General features: G+C 36.3%; 1 protein-coding gene and 1 pseudogene across 1 annotated transcript; one reads left to right on the top strand and one right to left on the bottom strand.

Annotated features, from left to right (window-relative positions):
- Positions 1-592: 592 nt before the first annotated feature.
- LOC124251304 (olfactory receptor 13D1-like) lies at positions 593-1,531 on the bottom strand. The gene has a single exon (XM_046683983.1). The coding sequence runs from the start codon at positions 1,529-1,531 to the stop codon at positions 593-595; it is 939 nt and encodes a 312-aa protein (XP_046539939.1).
- A 13,542-nt stretch (positions 1,532-15,073) lies between these two features.
- Positions 15,074-17,257, top strand: LOC124245921 (olfactory receptor 13F1-like; annotated as a pseudogene).
- The last annotated feature ends 7,885 nt before the right edge of the window (positions 17,258-25,142 follow it).

Raw genomic sequence — 25,142 nt, 5'->3', positions numbered from 1 at the left:
ACCCTAATGGTTCCCTTGAAAAGAGAACTGAAAGGGGCTGGCCCAGTGGCTAGTGGTGAAGTTTGTGCACTCCTCTTCAGCAGCCAGGGGTTCGCAGTTGTTGATCGCCAGCATGGACCTATGAGCCTCTCATCAAGCCATGCTGTGGCAGCATCTCACATACAAAAGAGAGGAAGATTGTCAGAGATGTTAGATCAACAAAAAAAAAAAAAGAGGAAGATTGGCAAAGGATGTTAGATCAGGGACAATCTTCCTCACCAAAAAAAAACAAAAAATGGGGGGACATGACTGAAAAATACATGTTTTACTTGTTAAGTAGACAAATGCACAGCATTTCCTTGGAAAAGCTTAATCCAGTTTTTTTCTTGTTTCTAAAAGTTTACTTTCACTTCTTAGGGCAGCTGTCCCTACATTTGTATAACAGTCATTTTCATAAATAGATAAAGTTAGATTACCACCTTGAAATTTCCTTGCAACCCTTAAATTCTCTGATTTTACATATAGATTTTATTTCTTTTGTTCTCTTTATATTAAAAGCCTTCGCCTCCAATATATGAGCTTATTTTGTGCATGAAATTGAAGGTGAAATTTCTCAGCCTTTCCTCCAGAACCAGTGTCTACTCACCAATTTTCTCATAGCTCCATGCACCTCTGTATTCCTCAGGCTGTAGATGATAGGATTGAGCATGGGTATGACTGCTCCATAGAACAGAGCAATCAGTTTGTCAACAGCAGAGGCTTTGGACTTTGGTTTCATGTACATGAAGAGGATTGTCCCATAAAACATAATCACCACTGTCACATGGGCTGAGCAGGTGGAAAAGGCCTTTTTTCTTCCTTCCACTGAATTGATTCTTAGCACAATAGAAAGGATGAAAATGTAGGAGATACAAATCAACAGTAATGGAAAAAGCAAAAATATTACATTATCCAACATTAGAGTAATCTCATTCAAGGAAATATCTGCACAAGCCAGCTTGACAAAGGCCAACATTTCACAAACAAAATGATTAAAGACATTTTTTCCACAAAAGGGCAACCGTATTGCAAGAAGAGTTTGTACCAATGAGTTGAGAAAGCCCAATCCCCAGGAGAAAGATGCCATCTGAATGCAAAGGGTCTTGCTCATGATGACGGGGTATGTCAGAGGGTTGCAGATGGCCCCGTAACGGTCATATGCCATCACTGCTAGGAGCACACACTCTGTGGATGCCATCATGTAGGAGACAGACATCTGAACAACACATCTAGTGAAGGAGATGGTTTTTTTCTTGGATAGGAAGTGTATCAGCATTGCGGGGAGAGAGGCAGAAGTGTAACAAATGTCTAAGAAGGAAAGATTACTAAGGAAGAAGTACATGGGTGTGTGGAGGCGGGAATCCAAGAGAGTTAGGATGATCAAGGTGCTGTTGCCCAAGAGTATGACGAGGTATATCACCAAACACATCACAAAAAGGAGTTTTTCAGCTCTAGGGTACTCAGAAAGTCCCTGCAGAATGAACTCAATCTCCGTCCAATTGGTCTTTTCCATTTACTTTTTTATACCTGGAGTAATTAAAAAAAGAAAACTTCAGGTGTGTTGAAGGAGTCTGTACAATATTATCACATGAAGAAATAGATCGCTGGAATAGGAGGGGAAACAAGTACGTCAGCGTTAGCTGGAGTGGTGGTCCCAGCTGTGAATTTAGCTTTTTTAATTCCTCTTCTAGCTCATGAGGCGGGGGATTGAAGACAAGCAATAATTACATCGGTAGCTTATTGAAATACAGGCATTTGTATTCCATTTCCTGAGATTGTGATGCTCAAGTTCTGAGGCAGGGAAGAACTGCTTGCATTTTTAACAAGCATCTGTTATTTCCACTTCAGCTGACCCGCAGAGCCCACTTTGAATCTCATTATTATGGAGAAAGAATGTTTAATCTGTTTAAAAAAATCTAATTTATTCGATTTTATACCATGCCAATCATTGAAAATATCATTGGTTTAGGGTTTTATGATTTAAAAATATGTTTACACATATTACTCATTTCATAATCTCTATAATTCATTTAGGAAACTGAATTTTATGCCAGTAAAATATATGTAAAAACACGGTAGGTGAGTGAGCTACTATTCAAAAGTGTTTTGTCAGACTTTAAATCCTTACTCCCCTTTTTAAACTAAACTCTTATTGCTCTCCCAAAATTATGCATTTTGTCTAAGAAATGGTAATCAGGCTTATTTTTTTAATAATACACTCCAGATGATTCTAATGTGCAACTAGGGAAGAGAACCACTCGTCTCACGGAGTGCTTCCAAATTTTAGCATACAGATGAATCACATGGGGAATCCTGGATCAGTGTATCTGAAGTGGGTTGAAATATCTGTATTTATTACCATGTTCCCAGGTGTAATTTATCTACAGAACACATCTGAGTAGTAAAGCCTTTTAGACTCTCTCCAATACCAACGGAGAGCAAACTGGTGCTTCAGTTGTGTGTAGTATTGTGATTGAATAGTAGACAATGCAAAACTGAACATTCTGGTGAGACTTGGAGATGAGACTTCTGTCTAAATGTATTGCAATCAATCAGTTTTGTGTTCTTTAGAATTTTAGATACACAAGCAACCAAACTGCATACAGAGGAGTTTGTCTTTTATTTATGTCCATATGAAAGTCATTCCTCTTCTAATTTTCGAATTTGCAATTAGGGTCAGTATTTTCCAAAAAGGAAATTTGAGGCCAACTCAGCCACCTGAGTTGCATACCAAACAGCATGGAGGAAATGACTTTATTTTGAAAAAAGTTAAAAAGTAAATATTAGTAGATGATCTTCGTCTTTCTAGTAAATAAAGCAAAGAATATAATTTTGAAAACACCTCCTCATCCTCAAGATATTCTACCTAGCTTTAAGAATATTCCTAGAGGAAAAATGAATTGATCCAATGGAGGAGATTCTACTTAGTGTTTTCAAACGGCTGTGTTTCTGGTATAGGATTTATCATTTCTCTTTGTGATATTCATTTGCCAACAGGTTGTGCTGCTTTCTATGAGAGCTCCGCTTTACAATGGTGAGACAATTAACCAGCATAATACAATGTTTATAGATCTATTAGTTGTGGAAATGAAGAGTCTCATCCATTTAAGCTGTACCCTACTTAGTAGGCATACATTCCAAAGAGGGTAGGAAGGGTTGGTTATACTTATATACCAGGATATACTTCTACTTGGTATTAAGATTTGAATTTGAATGACTGCAGGGCCACATATCACCCTACTCAACCAGGGAATAAAATTCTGATAGAGGCTTTGGAGGAGCATCAGTTGTCTTGGGTCTGTACTGAAGTTTTTCCAGGGATGATGTGAATCAGGTCAAATTCTCTCTCTTTTCTTTTCAAGGAATAACCTAAAACTGGATTTCTATTTGGAAATTATTTGCAGAAAATAATTGTGCTGTGCATTTGGTACACTAACAGTCCCAAGATAGTTGCTACAAAGAAAATGCCACTTGTAAACATTTGTAAGAGAATCCACCAATCCACTGTAATGCTTTCAAGTGGCAGGAAAAAAGGGAAACTGGACAGTATAGAGGAAATTATTTTCATTACTCTTGCAATGCTATAACTTTTAAGAAGCAATCAACAAGCACTGTTAAATAGTGTTGTGCCTGGAATTTTTTCTCCATTTAATTTTACTTCCCTAAGTTGGATTCCAAGAATCTGGGAACAAAGGATGAAGATTTTTCAGATTCTTGACAGTTTCTAATAAATCATTTTCCATGGGATCTGATATTGGATAATTCCATTTTTACTAGATCTTTTGCCATTATTAGACATTATCTTTTAAAAAAGCTTTTCGCTTTTGGCTAATGATAGGGAAATTGTTAAACAATCACAGTACACTCATTTGATGGGCCCTTATGCACCTTTTAATATGGCATTTGTGAGTAATTTGTATTAACACAAAAAATGATGTGTGAATTATTTGAAAAAGTTTAAGTAAAACAGAAACAAAACAACAGTTACAGCAGTTTTTGGAAAACCAAAATCAAAACTGGAAAACCTAGACAGAATAGAAAGAATGGAAAGAAATATCCAGAGCATTAATAATTATGTTAGAGACCTTTCTTTTACTTTTTTGAATTACCCAAATTCTAAAATAAATATGCATAAAGGAAAAAATATAATAAAAAAAGAGAAAACCCCTGAAGCATGTGTCCAGTTATGTTAGCATGATAAACTCAGAGTAAAAAATGTTAAAACAATTTAAATAGTAAAGCGATTGTCTTAGGTGTCTAGAGACCACACGCTGGGACTGAGGTATACTGGTGTGCCTGTCCAGTTATCCATAGGAACCCGCTTTTTCGAGTGGACCTAGAACACTCATAATCCCTCTTCTCAAAATCTTCCAGGTCATAACTTTCGTTGTTTTTAGAAGGTATACCAAGGTAAAGAACTTGAGTTCTTGACTTCATCAAATGATCCCAAAAGTGATTGCAGACCATTGATGCCTAGAACGCAATTGTCACTAGAAGACAAAATTCCAATTTGTAAAGGCTCTTGACTGGCCTGGATCCTGGCTCTCCTCTTACTCATGTCTTCAAAGCCCTGATCTTTTGTAAGAAATAACCACTCTGTGGTTCAATGCTCTGGGACTCCAACTGGGCACTGTTGTCATGCTGTAAGAGACCTAAGGAAAGTTTATGACTTTCTTATCCAAGCCAGAAGTGAATTTATAGGAAGTTTAACTTCCTATAAGTTTTTGGTTTGTTTTGTTTTATTAACTTGGCTACTTGAAGATCTAATATTTAAACTACCAAGATTTTTCAATGAAAAATACAAAGCATCATACTCTAAATTCTCACTAGAGAAAATAATCCTGTTATCCTCTCCAGCTATTCTAAAAGCTCAATTAAGAGAACTGATATTATGCAAAGATTAATGAAATTGCTGACTCTCAACTGATAGATTTTTATGAACTCTAATCTTCAGTCAATATACAACAAGGAAAGATGCATTATTTTAGCTATGAGAAGAGTAATCGACATGTATCATCCTAGTATCCTAGTATGTATTAGGCACTTCATATAATTTTTATCATTTAATCTTCAAAATAACACAAATATTATTAAGAAATTTTTACCTAGAGGTAAATTAATTTGAGACTTCAAATGTTAAGCGCAATTTTCAATATCTTATATTTTGCAAATATCCTAACTATGATTTAAAACCTTATTTTTATGATCGCTAAGCCCCCATTTTTACCACTATAATACAATGTTTCCTTACTTATAAAATATTTTTAACAAGATGCACTTAACTTCATCAAGGATCCATATGATAAATATACACATAAAAATATATTTACCTCTTTTGAGGAAATGGAAGATATTGCCTTCCACTTATGAAGACATTATCCATGATAATGAATTCAAATGGAAAATATGCCCCAAATTCCTTTTGGGTGTAGTGTGGGGAATTAAGGTCTAGCATAGTGTTATTTGATTTATTATATAAAAGAGAATATTTTTTCACTTTGGCCTGGCCTCCTGGGGCTCAGACTAACACTCGCTTATAATTACTTCTGCCTGATGTTACATATTTTTTGTCTATTCCTATTTTTACCACAAACATCTTTAATTACACGTTTCCTCAAACACTTACTGGAAACAGTTTGTGTGTCAATTAATATAAATCACCATGAGCTCTTTCTCCAGATAATTTTTACTTAACAGTTTATTGAACCAATTTCTTAAATACAGTAGCCATTAGCCTATTATTTATCTGGTCTGTTGTATTGCAAACAACTTTGCCTTCCTTGTTGGTCTTTTCATGGACTCTTTTAGAATTGAAAAATAAATTAAAGAATATCCTTGTCTTGAAGATGATGCCTGGGTTTTTGTATTTTCTTCTTTTATATATATATATATACATTTTCGAAATCCCACCAGCAATAATCACTTCAACTCAAAAATCTTTATATTTGTCGACAGGATGTTTTCCTTTTGAAATAATTTTCATAAAAACAACTCTCTTTCTCTTACCTCCTGACTGGGTTTTAAAATCATCCACACCATTCCATTCTATTAAGAGAAGAATTCCTAGGAATTTGAATTTCATTTGCATTTTTCAGATGAGACCAGAAAATTCTTAATTTAAAAGATGGTTGCTCCTCCTTCTTAAAAAGAAACATGAGAAAGAACAGGCACAGAGAATTTGTCTGTGAATCTTCTTAAGTGGGTGTCAAGGAAATAAAATTTATTAAAAATAATGATCAATGATGCAACTGTAGTTTCCCATGATTTATCCTAAAGTTGACAGTTACTCCAGAGAGACTCAGTGTTTTAGGGAAGTCAAGTTCGCACACATTTTTACAAACTTCTTCAGTCCCTAAGGTTGTGAGTCAGAGACCAGAGACGTAGGATTCTCTAGAGACCAAGTCCCTGACTTCTGCACCTTCCAAAGACCCAATTACCATGATTTAAGGAAAACCTTCCCCAGCCATACATGTCTCCGAGTACTCATTGAATATATCTTTTTTTCATGGCCTCAACCTAAGTTGCAGCTGGAAGCAGACTATGTCCCAAAGTTCTCAGAAGTGCACAATTTTCCCCAAGAATTTGCTTTTCTTTTTATTCCACAAAAATTACTAGACTGATCCTAATAGAATCCTAAATAAGTCATTCCACCTTTTTAAACTTTTTTAATGTTTCATATATTTGCTAATTCTACACCATACATAAACAATTTTTCTTTGTACCAGTATAATTGTATTCTAGATAAATTTTAATTAGTATTTGCCACTTTATATCAATAATTTTATATGATTTTTCATAGCTCTTTAATATTCTCTTTTAATATTTGAAGACTGTGTTATTAAGTGGAATTACTATACTGTAGTCTACAATTTGAATCTTACTGGATATTTTAATTTGTTTCTGAGTTTTTGAGATTTTGCTATAAAGACCATTGATATCTATGCATCAGGTTATCTAATCTGCTTTTCCTTCTACTGGAAATAACTTAAGGCAAATTACTAGAAATAGGACCACAGAAAGAAAGGATGTGAATGGAGAATTCTTGTACACATGAAAAATTATTTTTCCCAAACATAATACTTTACATTACTACTGAAGTATTTGCACAGACCATTGTTTGTATATTTTCTAAAACGTGAGAAGGTGTTTATTCTTTCATATTGGCATAAAACATGTCTTTCTTTTAGTTTTCATTTCTATGATTGCTAGGTAGATTGAACAGTCCCTCTATGTTTGTTTAGTCCTTTTCTTTTCTCTTTTGTTGTCCATCCACACGCTTGCTTACCTATCTCTTGGTATTTTTATAGTTTTAATCTGTATGAGCTCTTAATAGATGAACACTTTCCTCTTCAAATTGTCTGCAAATACTTTTCCAACTTGTGATTTGCATTCTCATTTCTGACATGCTTTGAAGATTTTCATTGAAGATTTTCATATGATTCCTGAAAAAATATGAATGAAATTCTTTTCTGACTTGATTTGGTTTTTTTATTCCATATGATAAATATGTAGTTATAGGTCTAAGACATGGAACATACTGATATTTTTTAAATATTAACTAATTTTCCCAAAATATTTTATTAAATATATGTCACACTCTTCCCCCTCTTATTCATTCACCAAGTATTTATTGAGCACTTGTTATGGGCCAGGCTTTATGTTCAACATTGAGATGAACTTGGACATAGGTTCAAAAATTTTAAAAATAAATGTAAGAAGAATTATATTACAGGTCATAAAATTTCTACCTTTACCTGTCATTTGTATCGTCTTACACTTAACACTACATCATAAGCAGTTTTTCACATATCATCAGTAGTCTGGGAACATGTGGTTTTCATGGCTGTATAGTAGTCTATTACATGAGTATTTCAATATTTCTTCAATCTATTCTCAAATAATGGGCATTTACCTTGCTTTCATTTTTTCTTCTTATTATAAACAATGCTACAATAATATTTATAATGTTTTCTTTAAGGGGAATGCGTATGTTTTATTTATTCTTGGAATAATCTCAATCACTTTCTTAATGAATTATGAAATTTTCATAATGAATTATGAAAGTGGAGGTAAAGATAATTAAATGCATACTCTTACATAATCATACCAGTGAAATAGTAAAGTTCTAAATGAATGAATCTACAAGCTGGAAATTATCTTAAAATTAAACTAGTTCTAACCCTTATGAGATAACAGAAACACATCTACATTATGGTTGATGTTTATCTTGCTTCTGCCCCAAAACCCAGGGACAGAGCACTTCATGTAGCCACATAGGTTATTTTTGGACAATTCTCATTATTAGAAAGTTCTTAACATTTAACTGTATATATATCTGTCTTCGAATACAACTCTCATCTTTTCCTGTGGAACAACAAAAAATAAGTATGTACTCCTTTTATTGTGATAACATTTCAAGTTTCATTTACAGATTGCTGTCTGAGTCTTTCTTGTGCCAGGCTACAATTCTTTGCTCTTTCAGCCATTCCCCGTGTGTTTTGCAAAAATAATTAAGCACCCGTATTGCTGAAGAGAATACTTTAGGTTCTCTGTTGTAAATAAAGATCGTTCTTTTGCATTATGTTTCTGGTTACTGATTTTGCCTGAGTCTACAGGAGCAAAGCATTCTCTCTCATTTAGAAGGCAGAAGAGTGAGATGGTTGAGAACATTGGATTCTGGAATTAGACAGCCCAGCTTTGTCAAACATTATCCCTATGACCCTGGCAAAGTCACCACATCTCTCTAAATCTCAGATTCCCTGCCGGTATAATGAAGAATTTAGAAGTTTAAACCTGAAATTGTTAGTCTGAGAAATAATGAGGCAATGCATATGAAGAATCTAATATAGTTATGGGTGCATAGTAGGTACTCAATAAAAGTGCTTGCTACTCTAATTATATTGATGATTTCAAATATACATCTGTTATTATGAAAAGAGAAGTGCTTTGGAATTGGATACACCTGTATTAGGACCCCAGTTTCCTGACTTTCAGCTTGCTGACCTCGACTAAGCTATTTGAGGCTATAAAACGGGTATTGTCAGTACCTTGTAGGGAGGGCTGTTATGTGATAAAGAGTACTTATCATGGTTCTTGGTATTTAAAAGACAGTCTATAAAAGACATCATTATTATATTTGATTACAAATCAGTGAATCTGAGTCAGTTTGCCTACTTCTGATGCTACAAATAATCACTTCCAGTGGTTTTGGTAAATAAAACAGACATGTAATCATTCTGCTTCAATACGAAGCTATAAAAATCAATAGAAAGGGTCAAAATGAATCACTGCCACCAAAGAATGGAATGTATGTCTTGATGAGTTGGGGGAAATATGAACTGTTTGTAAGAGACAAAATTATATAACTTATTGAATTTGACTACACAAAGTCTTGACAACTCATTCCACCTAAGTTAGAGAAGACTCCTTTTTCTTGATAACTGTATTCAAGTCAATTTAACTCAACTGCATTTTGGCAGACCAAAAAGCTGTGGGAGACACAGAGATGAGAAATGCTCAGCCCTGACAATTCATGAGAAATCACATTCCTGCACTAGCTTCCTAACTGGTCTCTCAGCTTCTCTCTTGCCTCCTTCAATATATTCTCCATTCAGTAGCGTGGGGGATCTTATTAAAATGTATACAGCTCAAACCACTGCTCTGCTTAAAACCTAATCTATCATTCCAGCTGACTTTCTCTTCATATTTGCTCTTGCCTGTGTCTTACTTGTTAAAGGTGTTTTTGAATAGCATCCCTTGTCAGGGCCCAGTTTCACATTCATACTAACAATAAAATGACCACAACTTGATATCTTGTGAGGACTATCTTCTGGATAGTAAACTTTGTCTAAGAGGAGAGAAGATGCTGCAGTCTGACTACATGTTCTCTACTTTCACCTGCAGCACAGGTTCCTCAAAAAAAAAAAAGTGGAAAACATTAGCAAGAAGCAGAGCTCATGCATTCAAGGATCAGAGCTGTCATTCCCATGCTTATCTTTGTGTGTTTCATTTGCAGCCAGGACCAAGGAAGTGCATTTTACTTTTTCTGGCGGTTTGTGTAGAGTAGGGATGGGTGAAGAGCAGGGCATGATGGGAACAGAGGAGTTGAGAGGTCAGCGTGGCCCAATTCCCTTCTCACTGAAGATGCCTGTGTCCAATCACATACCAAAGGGACAGAAGCTGATAAGTTTTTACTTGTGATGAGTACCAGATAATGTGAAAAATGACATATTTACTTGAGAGTTTCAAATGTGAGTTCTCTAAAATTACATGGCAAATTTGAACAATCATGAAAATCTCCAACAAAGATAAAGGTGTTTGATCAACCCTGGTGTCCTTACTCACATTTTTGTTATAGTCAGTACAAATATACTCTCCATGGATCATCTTATGAATATCTGATCATATAGCCACTGTTAGAAATATTGGGGATCCACATATTACATTTTCTGTAATAGATGCTCTCATATTTACATGCGGATGAACAAATAGTTCATCCAAAAGAAGCCTAATAGAACAGGTTGCTCTTTGGGTGTGGTCATGACTATTCCACAGCGATTCTGAATTGATGTGATGAACAGTCCTGTGACAAAAGTGTGCTGATTAGTATGTTTATTTTTTACCATTCTTTGTTTACTTGCCATTTATCATCTTATTGGCCCTGAATTGTGCACTGATGTTATATTTCAATATCATTGTAGATTACGTAAATTCAGAGTTTAGAAAAAAATCTTAATACTTGCTGATTCCTACTCTAGGCAGGAGGAGCCTACTCTGGGTTCTTTACAGTGTCCTGAACCGTGGTTGTCCTGCATTTATATGGAGAAAAAAGAAGGCTCCCCTACAAAAGTTAGATCATTGCATTTCTAAACAAGTGTAATGATTTTTTAAAATCACAGCATTAATTCTACAGGCCCTCAATTAATGTCCCAGGATGAAAATGGACTATCTGCATGATTTCATGTGTTCTGGAGGTCACAGACTTAAATATCTTCAGGTCTATGCAGTGAATGTACTTGAGTAAAACAAGCTGGGTCTAAAGCAATATAGAAGGGTGAGGACTGTTGTAAATCTCTTCAATTCTTGTGACTAAACAAAATGGCTGTACTGTCATACTGCCTTTCACATCTGGTTATCGCCTTGACTCTCTACTCGGTGTTGTCATTAGCAAATGTCTTCTTCAGCCTGTCTGATTGCATTTTATGAATGATGGGTGAGGGCAGTGAATAAAGGAGTGCTTTCCTTCCACAGAATAAAATCTTTCCACTTTTAGAATTTGGCACATGATGATCTCATATGCTCTTTTCTTTCTTTTTAGTTTGAATCAAGGAAGAGAAATGAACCACCTAGGAACAGCTCCATTTTCCCTCCAGAAAACTTGTGGAGGGAAGAATGTTGTTGGTAAAAAGTTACAAGTTTACTTTAACAAGCTTGACTTTAGCCTGTAGCAAGCACATGAGATCCCATCCCTATGTAACCTATTCATGCCTGAGTATCAGAGAGAAGTAGGTCAGTCAACTTTTAATGATGTCCTCTGAGATGCAGTTCCCTGCTCAGGTGTAAATATCAGACTGTGTTTTATATTCTGTGTGAGGGGAGATTACCAGGCTATGAGATAGCTAGTAGAGAGAAATCGTGTCTTCCTAGGTCAACTGACCTCTTTGGAATCACTGCGTTTCACATGACTAGAGGTCATATAGAATTCAAAATTGTCCTTTGTCTATTAGCTAAGAGGTGGACAGGAAAGCCTTTTAGAAGTCAAAAAAAATTATGATATATGATGAGGTGATGGAAATTGTATCATTTTTCGAGTTTGTTTAGTTGTGCTCCAATCCCCACTGGGTCACATCCTAGCTAGGTGACCTAGCTCCATTTGTAGAACTTTCTTGGACCCCACATTCATTATTGTACAAAATTATGTGTATCTTCAGGTTTTTATGAGGATTAAATTTATTTGCAACATAAATTATGTTTATTGTGTTTCCTTCCCCGAGCTACAGAAGATATTAGTTACTAAAGTGGTCACATCATTTTTAATTAATGTACAACAGGGAAGAGGGCTCTTCCTTCTTTTTCCCTTTTCTCTGGAAACCATATGGGTCTTGTTCAGAGATAGTCATAAGAATTTCCTATCTGGGCTCAGTAAATTGTTGCTCTTTTATGTTTATTTATGATCCTACTGATCGTATGACAACTTTGGATTTACCACTGGTGCTTCTCCAGCCCGCCCTACAGGAGCCATTCCTGAACCAACTGGGTCATCTTCTCTCTTCTCCATATTAATATCTCTGATTTCGCCAATGTCCATATCTCCAATTTCCTTTCATGGAGTTAGGATTTTCCCTTTTAGGATTCTTGAAGCTCTCTCTTTTGTCATCTTGGTGACTTTACATACCCATGCCTATCTTTCTAACTCTTGGATGCCTAAATTTGCCTCTGCTTTTAGTGGTTCCATTTCTTTCTCCCCTAACAAGTGGGGCGCAATTAGTAACGGTGGGTCTGCTTTTCTCATATACTGCAGACATTACCTTTAGTATTTATTTCAAAAATCACACCATCTATGGCATCAAAGTGAATGGCCATCATTAGTGTTTAAATTTCCATCTTCACATACTGGCTAGATGCCATCAGCTTGGCTGTCCACCATCACCACAAGCAAACCTGCCTATATTTGAATTCTCTGTATTCCTCCTCCTCCTTCATTTTTTCCAACTAGGACTCTTTCTCTAGAGTAAGAGAAGCGCTGTAAAGTGTGGATGAATGAACTTTTACATTTAATCCTCACAACAGATGGGACCCTGAGGTTCATGGAACTTATATTACTTGCATAGTCTAGATTAGTAGAGTAGGTGTGGAGGTGTGATTCCAATCTAAATAGTTTGACTTTACATCCAGTTTCCTAACCAGTAATGTTTTCTGCTTCCCTTGGTAAGCTAAAAATTCCTGCACCCTAAAAATTCATCTTCCCTAAAGTGCATCACATTGAAAATCCATGACCCTAGGTTTATTCAGCAATTTTCTGGTTGGTTAAAACACTTGGTTCCTGGTGATTACTGTCTGTTACTTGTAAGTATCTAGATATCTATGATTTTTTCAGGAGGTCGATGCAATCCTGGGCTCAAGACCAGATCAATGTGTTATCCACTCTTATTCATGGTCTTTTCCACAATCAGTGAGGACTTGATCATCATAGTCCCATATATTCACCTATATAACCAGTTAACAGCTCTGGAGAAATTCTGAAGTTAAATCCAGTTAGGATATCTGGAGCTTATTACCCTCTAATATTTTTGGATTAATTTTCCTGTTTTAGATGCAAATGGACTTCAGGATATTTCCCTCCTGACTAGTTGGCAGTAAAGGAAATAATGTCTTTATAGAAAAGACTATGGTTTGAAAACTAGCTTTCCCACTTAGAACCTGTATGATCTTCACTTCTATGAGTCTTAGGCTCTTCATCTATAAATTAAGAGCAAGGTGATGAAGCTTTTAAGATTATTGTGAAGATTTAGTAAGAAATAATTAGGTGTACAGTACACTGCCTTACAGAATGCCTCTGCATTCAAATTCTCTAAATAATTCCTTATCCTCATCTTCCTTTGCTTTTTGCTTGCTTCCTTCCATCTTCCTTATGAAGCCAAGTTCCCCATAGAATTGAAGTATGAACATTTCCCTAAAAAACTGTTTTTTTTCCTGTATCCAGTACATTTTAATTTGCAGTATTTTATTAGACTTCATTTCTCAGCAGTGTTCCTAGTGAAATATTTTACAACGGCTATGGTACTGCTATCACCCAATCAGAGTAGATGCTAACTACAAACAATCAGTACAGCTATACCAATGACTACATGCTCAGAACTCATTTTAATTTTTAGTTGTAATTTTTTCTCTGACCTATATGCGAGGCTGAAATTTAACTGGCATACGTTAGTATGGCTGCATTGATTGTTTATGGCAGGCTTTCATTCTGATTTATTGGAACACTTGCCATAGAGGTTGCTAAATGTTTTGAGTATCATGGCTAGTTATCACTCATTTAGAATTGTGCTTTAATTATGTCAGGTTATAGAGCTTTTTAATTAATTAATTGCTGTTAATTTAATTGAGATGATACAAACTGTTTAATGTAATTTCCTTGCAACTTGCTAACTCTTGCTTTCAGACTAACAAAATGTCAATTTTTACACATGTTCCATATGTGCTTTAGAAGAATGTGTGTTCCATAAGAGTTGGGTTGTTAAATTTGCTAGTTGTTTTATTCAAATCAAAGTCTTCTCACATCCTGGTTGTGACTTCAGATATTTCTACGTTTCTGCAACAGATTTTCCACTTGTAAAGTTGGGGAAAGTATTAGCTCCTTGAAGAGTTATCATGAGGACCCAATAATATGATTTTGATAAATTATTTTGGAAACTATATTTACCCACTTCAATATATTTTTTCATTCATTTATTTGCTTACTTATGCATTAATTCAACAAATTCATGGAAATAGCATACTGTGTGCCAAGCAGGGATCTTAGGTGAGTGCTAGGTATACATTGGTGAAAGAAAAGAGTTATACATGTGTATCTTTTTCTCAGGGCCCTAAGTTTATCCCTTATCACATGTATTTCAGAATTTGATAAACTACTGAATGTTTTCCTTTCACAGGATCATATGATGATTATTATGTAATTTTAGAGTACACTAAAGAGATTTTCATGATCTATATTTTAGGCAGAAGAAAGCAACTGCAGAAGAAACAAAAAGGTCTTTCCCAGGACCTTCTGTTATTTAGTTATGCATGGAAATGATAATCTGACCAAAAGCATTGCTACACTCTATCTGATTCACTACAGTTCTCAAGCATAAAATTACATATTTCATTGAGTTTTAAAATACCTCAAGACTGAATAAAAATTTCACAGGTCTATTCATTTACCAAAAGTAAAAGCTGAGTGACAGATTCAAACCTCTGAGGAGGTGGCACTGATAGGCTAATGGTTCTGGGTTACAGAAAGGAAGACATAAAAACTGACACCAATACTGGAAGCAGCTAAGGAGCTGCCCTTGTCATGGCGAAGAATCATAGGTGGAGTGCTGCTGACAGGAACAAGAAGCAAATAGGGAGGCTCAAGGTCCCTCTCTTCCTCCAATCTTCCTTTCTCCCTCTAGCAACTCTTTTGGAGAATTTAACAGAGGCCTGCTAGCAGAGGAGAAATGCGATTTTCAATGTCCCACAGCTGACACACAAAGCAGAGCATAGAAAAGTGGATTTGCAGCTGAGAGACAGTATTTTCATGGCATCAAAATTACTCCATAAAAATATGGATGAAAATCTTGTGCCTTCTCAAAACATTGTGATCTACTAAAATGCACCCAACACTACTTATAAAACATCAGCCAGGGGCTGGCCCCGTGGCCGAGTGGTTAAGTGCGCGCGCCCCGCTGCAGGCGGCCCAGTGTTTCGTTGGTTCGAATCCTGGGCGCAGACATGACACTGCTCATTAAACCACGCTGAGGCAGCGTCCCACATGCCACAACTAGAAGGACCCACAACGAAGAATATACAACTATGTACCTGGGGGCTTTTGGGAGAAAAAGGAAAAAAATAAAAAAAAAATCAGCCAATGTTTATTGGACATTTAGGATGTCCTAGGCACTATTTAGTGCTATGCATGAATTAACTTATTTAATCTTAAGAAGAAACTATAATCACCTGTTAACAAGAAAGGAAGATATTACAGGATTACTTTACAATTGGAAAGAAGCTATAGTCTTTAGATTTGTGTTCAATATTTCAACACTCATAGACTCCTCAAAGGGCTGGACAAAAGGAATGCTTTCCTCTATTGACATATCCAAGTCAATTTCTTCAATGGAAATGGGGCTTCTATTCCTCACGTTGACACTGCTCCACATGGCTGCACTCTTCAGACAACAAAGATTATCTCAATTTGGTGCCATCTTTGTCTTAGCCTCCAGTGCCCAAACCCTGTAGCTCCTCAGTTCATTCAACAACTTGACTCCTTCTCTTTTGCCACTTCTTATCTTCTTATTGCAATTTTTCTCACTTACTGGTTCTGTCTAGCTCTTCTACCACAAGCAGTATGGTCCAATGAAGAGAAGAAAAGAAGTCTTCTTTAAAACCTGGTCTTGAAGTCCCAGAGGAACTCTCTATCATGTCACAAACATGTCCCGTGTCACCTCTATTTTATTAGGTTAAAATTTAGGGGGCATTACTAGGGGATGTTTTCAGTTACCTTTGTTTCATTATGTACCAAATCCAGAAAAGTTATGACAGCTGGTAATAAAACCGATTCCTCTACATTATAATACACATCACATAAAAAAGAAAAGATTAGTTTATTAGGGGAGTTCTTGTTACAAAATGCCAATATAGTTCACTTAGAAAATATTACTTTGAATCAAATTTCTTTTTGAACAATCTTTTTTACTTAAGATATGATAAATATACATTTCTCATTTTATACATGCTGTAGTTCACTTATTTATTCAAAGAATATTTATTGAGCATCTACTGTATGTCACATTCTATTCCAGGTCTTTGGGAAGTTGTAGTGTAAGAAACGTAAAGTTCCTACTCTCAGAGAGCGTATATGTGTGCTAGACACAAGAGTAAAATAATGAAAAAATTAAAAATGAGTATACAATATGTCATGTGCTCCTGTCCATGATGGCATATGACAGATATGTGGCCATCTGCATCCCCCTGAGATACCCCATCATCATCAACAAGAGGTTTTGTGTGCAGATTGCAGCTGTCTCCTGGGTGACAGGCTGCCTCATTGCCCTGGTGGAAACTACGTCTGTGCTGCCACCTTCAGTCTCTGTGAAAACAGCATCATCAATCAATTCACTTGTGAAATTCTGGCTGTCTTGAAATTGGTTTGTGTAGACACATCCAAGGTGCAGTAAAATACACTGGTGATCAGTGTACTTCTTTTTCCCATGCCAATATTCCTCATTTGTATCTCTTATGCATTTATGCTCTCCAACAACCTAAGAATCAGCTCAGTGGATGGTTGAAGCAAAGCCTTTTTAACTTGTGAAGCCCACTGACTGTGGCGATTTTGTTCTGTGGGACAGCTCTCTCCATGTACCTGAAGCCCTTGGCTGTAGATTCACAGGAAATTGATAAATTTATGGCTTTGGTGTACAGTGCATTAACCCCCATGTTGAATGCTATCATTTATAGTCTATTCAACAAAGAAGTGAAAGTGGCTGTGAAAAAGTAGCTGATTAGGAATGCTCATTGTGCTCTCTTAATCCCTAGTAGTAAATAACATCAACAAATATTTACCTAAGGGATGTTTAGTGCTGATTATACACCAGAACATTGGGATAATGGGGGAAGACACTAATTTTACATGAGATGTGTGATCCTAAGTCTCTTCCTTGACTGACCACTGAAACTCCAAGGTAATATAGATATGTCTTACACAAGCATATCTGAATCCTTATGCAAAAAGGTCTCATCATGAAAATTTTAATTTTGAGCTATAGAGTGTCAATATAATGTTCAACATTAGGTTAGTGTATTTTTAAGTGTTTAAAATTGTATACATGCACTACAGAAATGTAAGAACTCTAGTAGAATTTTAGCTAGTTTATGATTAACCTTTGTTTTGGGCTGAATTGTGTCGCTAGACGTATTGGGTCAGAATGTGTCTATATTTGGTGATATGATCTTTAAAGAGGCGATTAAGTAAATTGAAGCTGTTAGTTTGCACCCTCATACATTCTAATTTGTGCCATTATAAGAAGAGGAAATTTGGACACACACAGATACACCAGGGATGAGCACACACAGAGGAAAGTACATAGCAAGAAGGTGGCTATTTGCAAATCAAGGAGAGGCACTACAAGGAATCCAACCTGCTGACACCTTCACCTTAGACTCCTAGCCCCTGGAAATGTGAGGAAATAAATTTCTGTTTTTTAAACTATCCAGTCGGTGGAATTTTCTTTTGGTAGCCTTAGCAAGCTAATACAACCTCTTTTTCAGCATAGCTCAATTTAGTGGAAATAGTCACATATTCTGTAAATGTGTGGCTGTGTTTTCCATGTGTGGACATATCTGACCATGCAGACAGATGTGTGTGATGTGAATGTCTATGTTCAAATGTAAAGGGTCTGCACAAAAATATTGTGAATAGAAATGATGTGGAGGAGTGTCAGTCAGGAAAAAATATCCGAGGGTTCTGTGGCATGTTGTTGGTCTTAGGATGCTAACATTATTTTATCAATTCAAAGAAGCTACATGGTGTTTCGGTAAAATAATTAGCACACTTTTTAATTGGGCTTTTCCCTGATATCTGGTTCCTTAAATCCAAGGGTATAAATAAACCCATCAGCCTTTAGAAAGAAAAGACACAATATCTACATCTACATAATTTATAATACCCCAAACCCACTAAATTGTTATAAAATATTGAAATATATGAATATATCATACTATTTAAACCACAGTATACAAGGAATTAAAAAATGCACTCTCAGCACCTTTCATAGTGTTTGTATATCCCCTATAGACCAGATGACTTACTGAGAGGTCAACGTTTAAAACTTATTTAATCGTTATCATGGAGTTGTCACCAGAGTCAATGGAATTGTTGTGATGGCTTGGACCCAGGTTGAGGGTTGCCCTTTGGTGTAGAAGAAAGAGACAGAAGGTGCTTTTGGATTAGCTTTAGGGCACTTGAGAAAATCATACCAAAGATTTATCTAGTCTGTCCAAAGGGTGACAAACTCATCAAGACAGTAGTTAGATTGGGGTCAATGGATTGACCAATCATTATCCAATGATAATCCTTGAAAGCAATGATCTGTGACTATTGGAAGAGTAATAAAATGGTGAGAAAATGGAGATAATAGAGAGAAGAAGAGAGTATACATAAGTAACAGCTAACACTGTGATAAGACAAAGCAATTATGAATTCCAACAAGTCGTATTCACTTACTCTACACTCCCTCAAAGATCTCACCTTCACTGCCTGCATAAGGGCAGAGTGAAACTGATCTATGGATGAGGAGATAGAAAGTATTCAAGACTCACAGGCCTCCATTTCTAAGTGGGGTCTTCCTAAGTTTGTATTCCTTTTAAAATTTTCTGTTGTCTGGCTTTGGGTTTATTATCTCCAAGTGGGTAGTTTTCTCCAAGTGACTTCAACAAATATTTCAAAGCTTCACTTGTGAAGACCTAGTAGGGCTTTTGATAGGGTCATAGGCGTTAGTGTTGTGGTTTGCTCTGCCTGATGTGAGTCACCTTCAGTAGCACAGACACTAGATCACCACGGATCTCTTATTCTTTTATGGCCTATGTCTAGTTGTTTTACATTTCATAATTTGTTATTTTAATGAATTTAATAACAAGATGGGGTTATCGTTACTTATTACTTGTTTTTTGGGGTTTTTTTTTTTGAGGAAGATTAGCCCTGAGCTAACTGCTGCCAGTCTTCCTCTTCTTTGCTGAGGAAGCCTGGCCCTGAGCTAACATCTGTGTCCATCTTCCTCTATTTTATATGTGGGACGCCTACCACAGCATGGCGTGCCAAGTGGTGCCATGTCCGCACCCGGGAGCCAAACCAGCGAACCCTGGGCCGCTGAGAAGTGGAATGTGTGAACTTAACCGCTGCGCCACCGGGCCGGCCCCCTTATCACTTGTTAAATACAATGAAAAGGAGATACTGGAATTCAAGGTTAATGGTATATTCCATATAAGAAGTAATCAATGCCTTTAAAAGTCAAACACAGAGTGCCTCAGTATTGAAGATCAATGGGAACACATCATGACAAATAAAAAGGTTTGTGAACAATGGGCGTAGCAATGATCAGATGGTAATGGATATTAATTCAAAATATCCTGTGCATTATCCTTTCCGTGGAATCCTCATCAGCACAATAAAATAAAATGAACAACAGGATCATTCTCAATGAAAATCACAAAGCGTAATGTTCTACACACACCTTTTGAAAAACAAAAATTTGTGGATATTTGAAGAAATCAATTGTGAAAAAATCAACAATATCAATACTGGTCAATTTAGTTATTGCCATAGCAGGACTGGTGATGCTGTATCATGCAAGATCATGGGCTTTACAACTAAAGAACTCAGGATTGAATTCATACTCTTCCTGTTCTTAGCTGTTTGACCTTGAAAACTGAACTTGATCTCTCTGGAATTTGTTTACTTCTTTAGGAAGATGAATACAGAAATGTCTACATCATGAGGTTGTTGTGACAATCATATGAGAAAGTAAATTGAAAACCAGCAACCAATTGCTACTAATTTTTGTTATCAAAAGCAAGGGAAGGGAGAGATCCTTTCAGGACTATTGATCAGCATTCATTTGAAAGATGAAGGTAAAATGGTTTGAGGAGGCCAGAATGTCAAGAATCTTGTAATACTGGACTTTATTCTGTAGAAAATGGAAAGTTAGTGAAGATTTTCTTGCATTCCTGTGATGTGAAGAGGTTAAGCTTTTAGGTTAGAAAGGCTGGTCTTGTGACAGTATGGAGGATTGATTGAGAAGGGGAGACATGACTTAGAGGTCCATTGCAACAGTGCCCACAGGGGCAATGAAGACTTCAGAAGAAAGCAATGGGATCAAGAAGGTAGGATGAACAGCGGAATTAAAGGGTTGTAGGATTGGATTTGAGGATCTCTCAAACAGACAGACAGTCATCAAAGATGATTCCATCGGCATAAGCAAAGAACTCTGATGCAGCCATTGATTAAAAGAGAGAAGAAGCTTAAGGGTGAAGACTTCACAAAGATAAGGATGTAAGTTGGCTCTCTGGTGACTATGCATTGATGGTCAGACATCCAGGTGAACACAGACTAGTGAAGTCAAGGAGAGAATTCAGGACTAAAGCTATACATTGGGAAGTCCTTTGCACAGAGATGGAATTTGAGCCCTAGATGTGGTTGATGTTGTCTAAGGAGAAGTTTAGGACAAATGTCTATAAAATGGTTTGCAAGTCTTCCTATAATTGGTGTGAGCTGTCATACAGGAGAAAGAAGAGTACACTTGGGAATTGCATTAATGAATTCTAATTTGTTTTTCCTTTACAAACTAAGTAATCTTAGGCACTTAAACATATAGTCTAATTTACTGTTCTATGAAATAGCAATAATTTATTTAATGTGTTTATAACAATTATTTTACTATATTTATAATAATTATTTTAAAATTCTTGCTTGCTACTTCCAAAAGATCACCTGTCAATCAGCTAGGGTGATGGGCTTATCACTTGAATGCAGTCAGTTTTTGAGGCTAGACTCTAGCTTCAGCTAGTTTGAATTTTCCTGTTATTTCAAATATATTGAGCAACACCTGTTAGTGTATTACACTCCTAAACCTGTCACCCTGGTGTTACTTAGGGATATAAGCATAAGGTTCCCCAAGGTGTCTCTCTCACTGTCTCTCTTTCTCTCTCTTCCAGCTTTGCTACATAGCCACTCACAATAAAATATACTAAAGAAATTCCTTTGGGGGAAACAGCTAAGTGTGGAAGATTTCAATTTCTGCCTCTGATCAGAGTATGGTCAGAGTACTGAACATATGTTATGGCGTAACAGGAATAAATTTTCCTTTCTACCTGAAACAATAAAAACAAAGCAGCATAAATGCTTGAAAACCTAATTTTATGATATTGGACATCAGGCAACTTAGGACAATGATCCCTGAGAGATGACAAACAAATGAAGTGAGCCCTATAATTTTCCCAGCTTACGTCCTTGAGTGAGTTTCCAGGTAAGAAGATAGGGAGAGGAAACCATGTGGAGTCTCCCTGAGTTCAGAGGATGGAGTTGAGAGGCCAGGGAGGGCACGATAGCTAGTTTTCAAGAAAAAAATACCAGAGAAGCAGAAGCTACAGAGAAAAAGAGCTCTGGAGATCTAAGGGGATGACCCTTGAGTCTTCAACTGAATGCTTATCAGTACAGGTGTGTGAAGAAACTAACTGGGCCTGGGAAAGAATCACTAAGAGGACTAGAGAGAATGATTTTCAGAGGTCACACAGGCTGAGAATAAAATTATCACATCTTACACTTTAAAAATTCACATTCTAAAAGCTAAATAAATGCAATTTTTATTTGTTAATCAAGCATCAATAAAGCTGAAAAAAGAAAGCAGATTTTAAAATAACAGACAGAAATGACACTGATAGAACTACTAAACAAGGCATCAAAAATTATTCTAACTGTATTCCATATAATCAAGAAGGTAGAAAAAAACTCAAGTTATATAGTTTGTCATTTGAAATATAGAAGATTACTTTTAGAGATATAAAATACATTTTAAAAAGACAAAATCTAAGACCTAGAAATGGAGAATACATCTAAGTGAATATACACAATATACTCTGGAGGGAATTAAAATAATTGGACACTGCAGAAGAACAGATTGTTGAACTTGGAAACAGAGCAATAGTGACTCTTCAAAATGAAACAGAGAGAGAGAGAAAAAAAGGAACAGACCATTAATTGCTGTGAGACAACTTTGAGTGGTCTGATATACATGTAATTGGAGTGCAAAAAGGAGAAAGCTTTGGCAGAATCATATTTAAAGAAATAAATAATGGATGGAAATTTTCTAAGTTTGGTGAAAACAATGAAACATACAGACAAAAGAAGCTCAATAACCAAAAGAATAACAAACTGGAAGAAAACCACACCAAGACATATCACAATCGTGTTGCTTAAAATCACAACAAAGAGATATCACTGAAAGAGATCATTGTTCCTCTGTAGGCAAGACAGGACTTCCTGTTTTACACTGCAAGCCAGAGACAATGGAGCAGCATCACTAAAGCACTGAAAGAAAAAGCTGTCAATCTGGAATTCTATACTCAATGTACACACCTTTCAAAATCAAGATTTTTTTCTTCATCATTTCTGGAATCAACTCTGGTTCCTTTTTAGTGGAAAACTGCATTTTGAAATCAAGATAGGGTACTAGATATACAATTATTGTCAGCATATAACTGCTTCCAGGCCCTCTCACTGGCATACGTGTGTATATATAGAAGTGCATATATACATACACATTTATGAACATTTACATCCATATTAATTTCTATACATATACCTACATCTCACCACTATCTTGCTATTTGTCTTTATTTATATATATGTACATCATTCTATATGTCTCTATATACTGAAAACCATGAGTTCACAGTATTTCCAATTCTAATCCGACACTACAGGTTCTATTCTAGTTTTCCCCCTTTCCATATTTGTAACACCTTCTCTGACACTGAGAAACCTGGCTCTCTTTATGTCTAAGAGGTTTATTAGTCATTTGTTTTACCCCTTTTATTTACTGATCTCCCATTTTCTTTGCTTCACATTACCCTCTATCACTCCACTGTCCTCACACTAACATCCTTTTTAAGTTACTTGAGATCTGACACTTCAATCAAGGCTGTTCCAGTTCAGGGATGCATGCTTCAGCCTGATCTGGTGCTGACACACTTGACCATTTTCCCCTCCTCAGGTGTGCCCTTCTCACTCCATTTAGGTCTTTCTTCAGGGACTCACTCTACATCCCTCTCAGGCTTAGATATGTGTGCTCTGAATCATTCTCCTGTGGGTGTCTTCCTCACCTCTTCAGGCTCTGACAACTCACACCGGGCCACCTGCCACACTGTTTCCTCTGGCAGTCCCACATTTTATTATCCTGCTTGTGTTCTAATATGTTCTGCCAGGTGCCTTCATTCGCAGGTGTGATCCTCAACCAGGTGCTGACATCCATACCCTTCTCTTATGTATATATGCTCCTTTCATCCTGCTTGGGCTCTGACAACCTGAGCTGAGCCATTCCCTGTGTGGACGTCCTCTTCATTCTTCTTGGATTCCGACAAGGTGAACTGGGTCTCCCTTCCACATTAACATTTCACTACTCCTGTCAGGCTCCAAAACATCATGGTGGTGAGAGTAAGCAAGGATGCCTTCCTGAACACTATTGGATTACTAAAACTTTTGCTGGATGGCCCTTGAGCATAGATGCTCTCCTCATCCAGTTCAGGCTATGACAATGTACCAGACCACTCAACCATATATCATACAAATATATATGATATGTTATTATGCAAAATTGCAACTACATATAATTACTCACTAGCAATTTCAAGGGGATTCTTTTAAAGGAAAATATCTAAAATGAGACTGTTGCTTCTGAAAGATTGAAACTTTCAGTGTTCTTTAAGAAGGACTTATACAATTGATATATTTTTCTCAGGAATTACTTATTAGAGAATAATATACAGTGATATGACTTTTGTCTTATCCAGCTCAAATGACCTCTTCAGTATATTTTATTCAATCTTTAATCTGCTATTATTTTTCCATACATTTAAAATTATCTGATATTTTAGAAAAGCTTTTGGATTTGTCATTCAGTATATGAAATAGTACATAAATTCAAGTTCTCTTATTGCCCTTTATTATATCACGTACTTGGACTATATTCTACTAATCTTTTAAAGTTTTAAGTAATTTAATTCAACAGGTAATTACTGCTTACTGTTTTTAATTAACTTGACATTACGTTATGCAGAGAACGGTGAGTTCTGCCACTGGAAGCTTTCAAAGCTAATAAATGATTATAGTATAAAAGTTAAAATGCTATAATGGAGCTAAAGGTCAGGGCAGCACAGAAGAAGGAATAACTAACTCTGGGAAAATTTTCAATGATTTACGCAAGATATAGCACGTGAAGTGTGTAGTAAGGTTAGCAGGATGTCATCACAGAAGGAGAAATGTGATGATGCGGATGAAGTGGCTTATGCTATTGTTCTTATGTGTGAAATAACATGGTTTAGTGCAATAAGTGCACAGTAAATGGAACACAGCATGTGCAAAGGGGGTGAGGGAAATATGGAGAGGGAAAGAAAAATGGAAAATATATAACTGAAAAATAAGATTAGGCACAGATTGCGTCCCTGGGTTAAAAAAAAAATCTATAGCAAACAAACAAACAGAAAAATATGAACAAAAATAGTTCTCTCAAAAAGGGGAGTGAAAGGGACTGGCCCAGTGGCTAATGGTGAAGTTCGCGTGCTCCACTTCAGCAGCCAGGGGTTCGCAGTTTCGAATCCCAAGCATGGACTTA

This window comes from Equus quagga, chromosome 1 (assembly GCF_021613505.1).
Source record: "Equus quagga isolate Etosha38 chromosome 1, UCLA_HA_Equagga_1.0, whole genome shotgun sequence".
Lineage (NCBI taxonomy): Eukaryota > Metazoa > Chordata > Mammalia > Perissodactyla > Equidae > Equus > Equus quagga.
The sequence above is the reverse complement of the archived record's forward strand: the minus strand, read 5'-3'. Positions and strand labels throughout refer to the sequence as shown.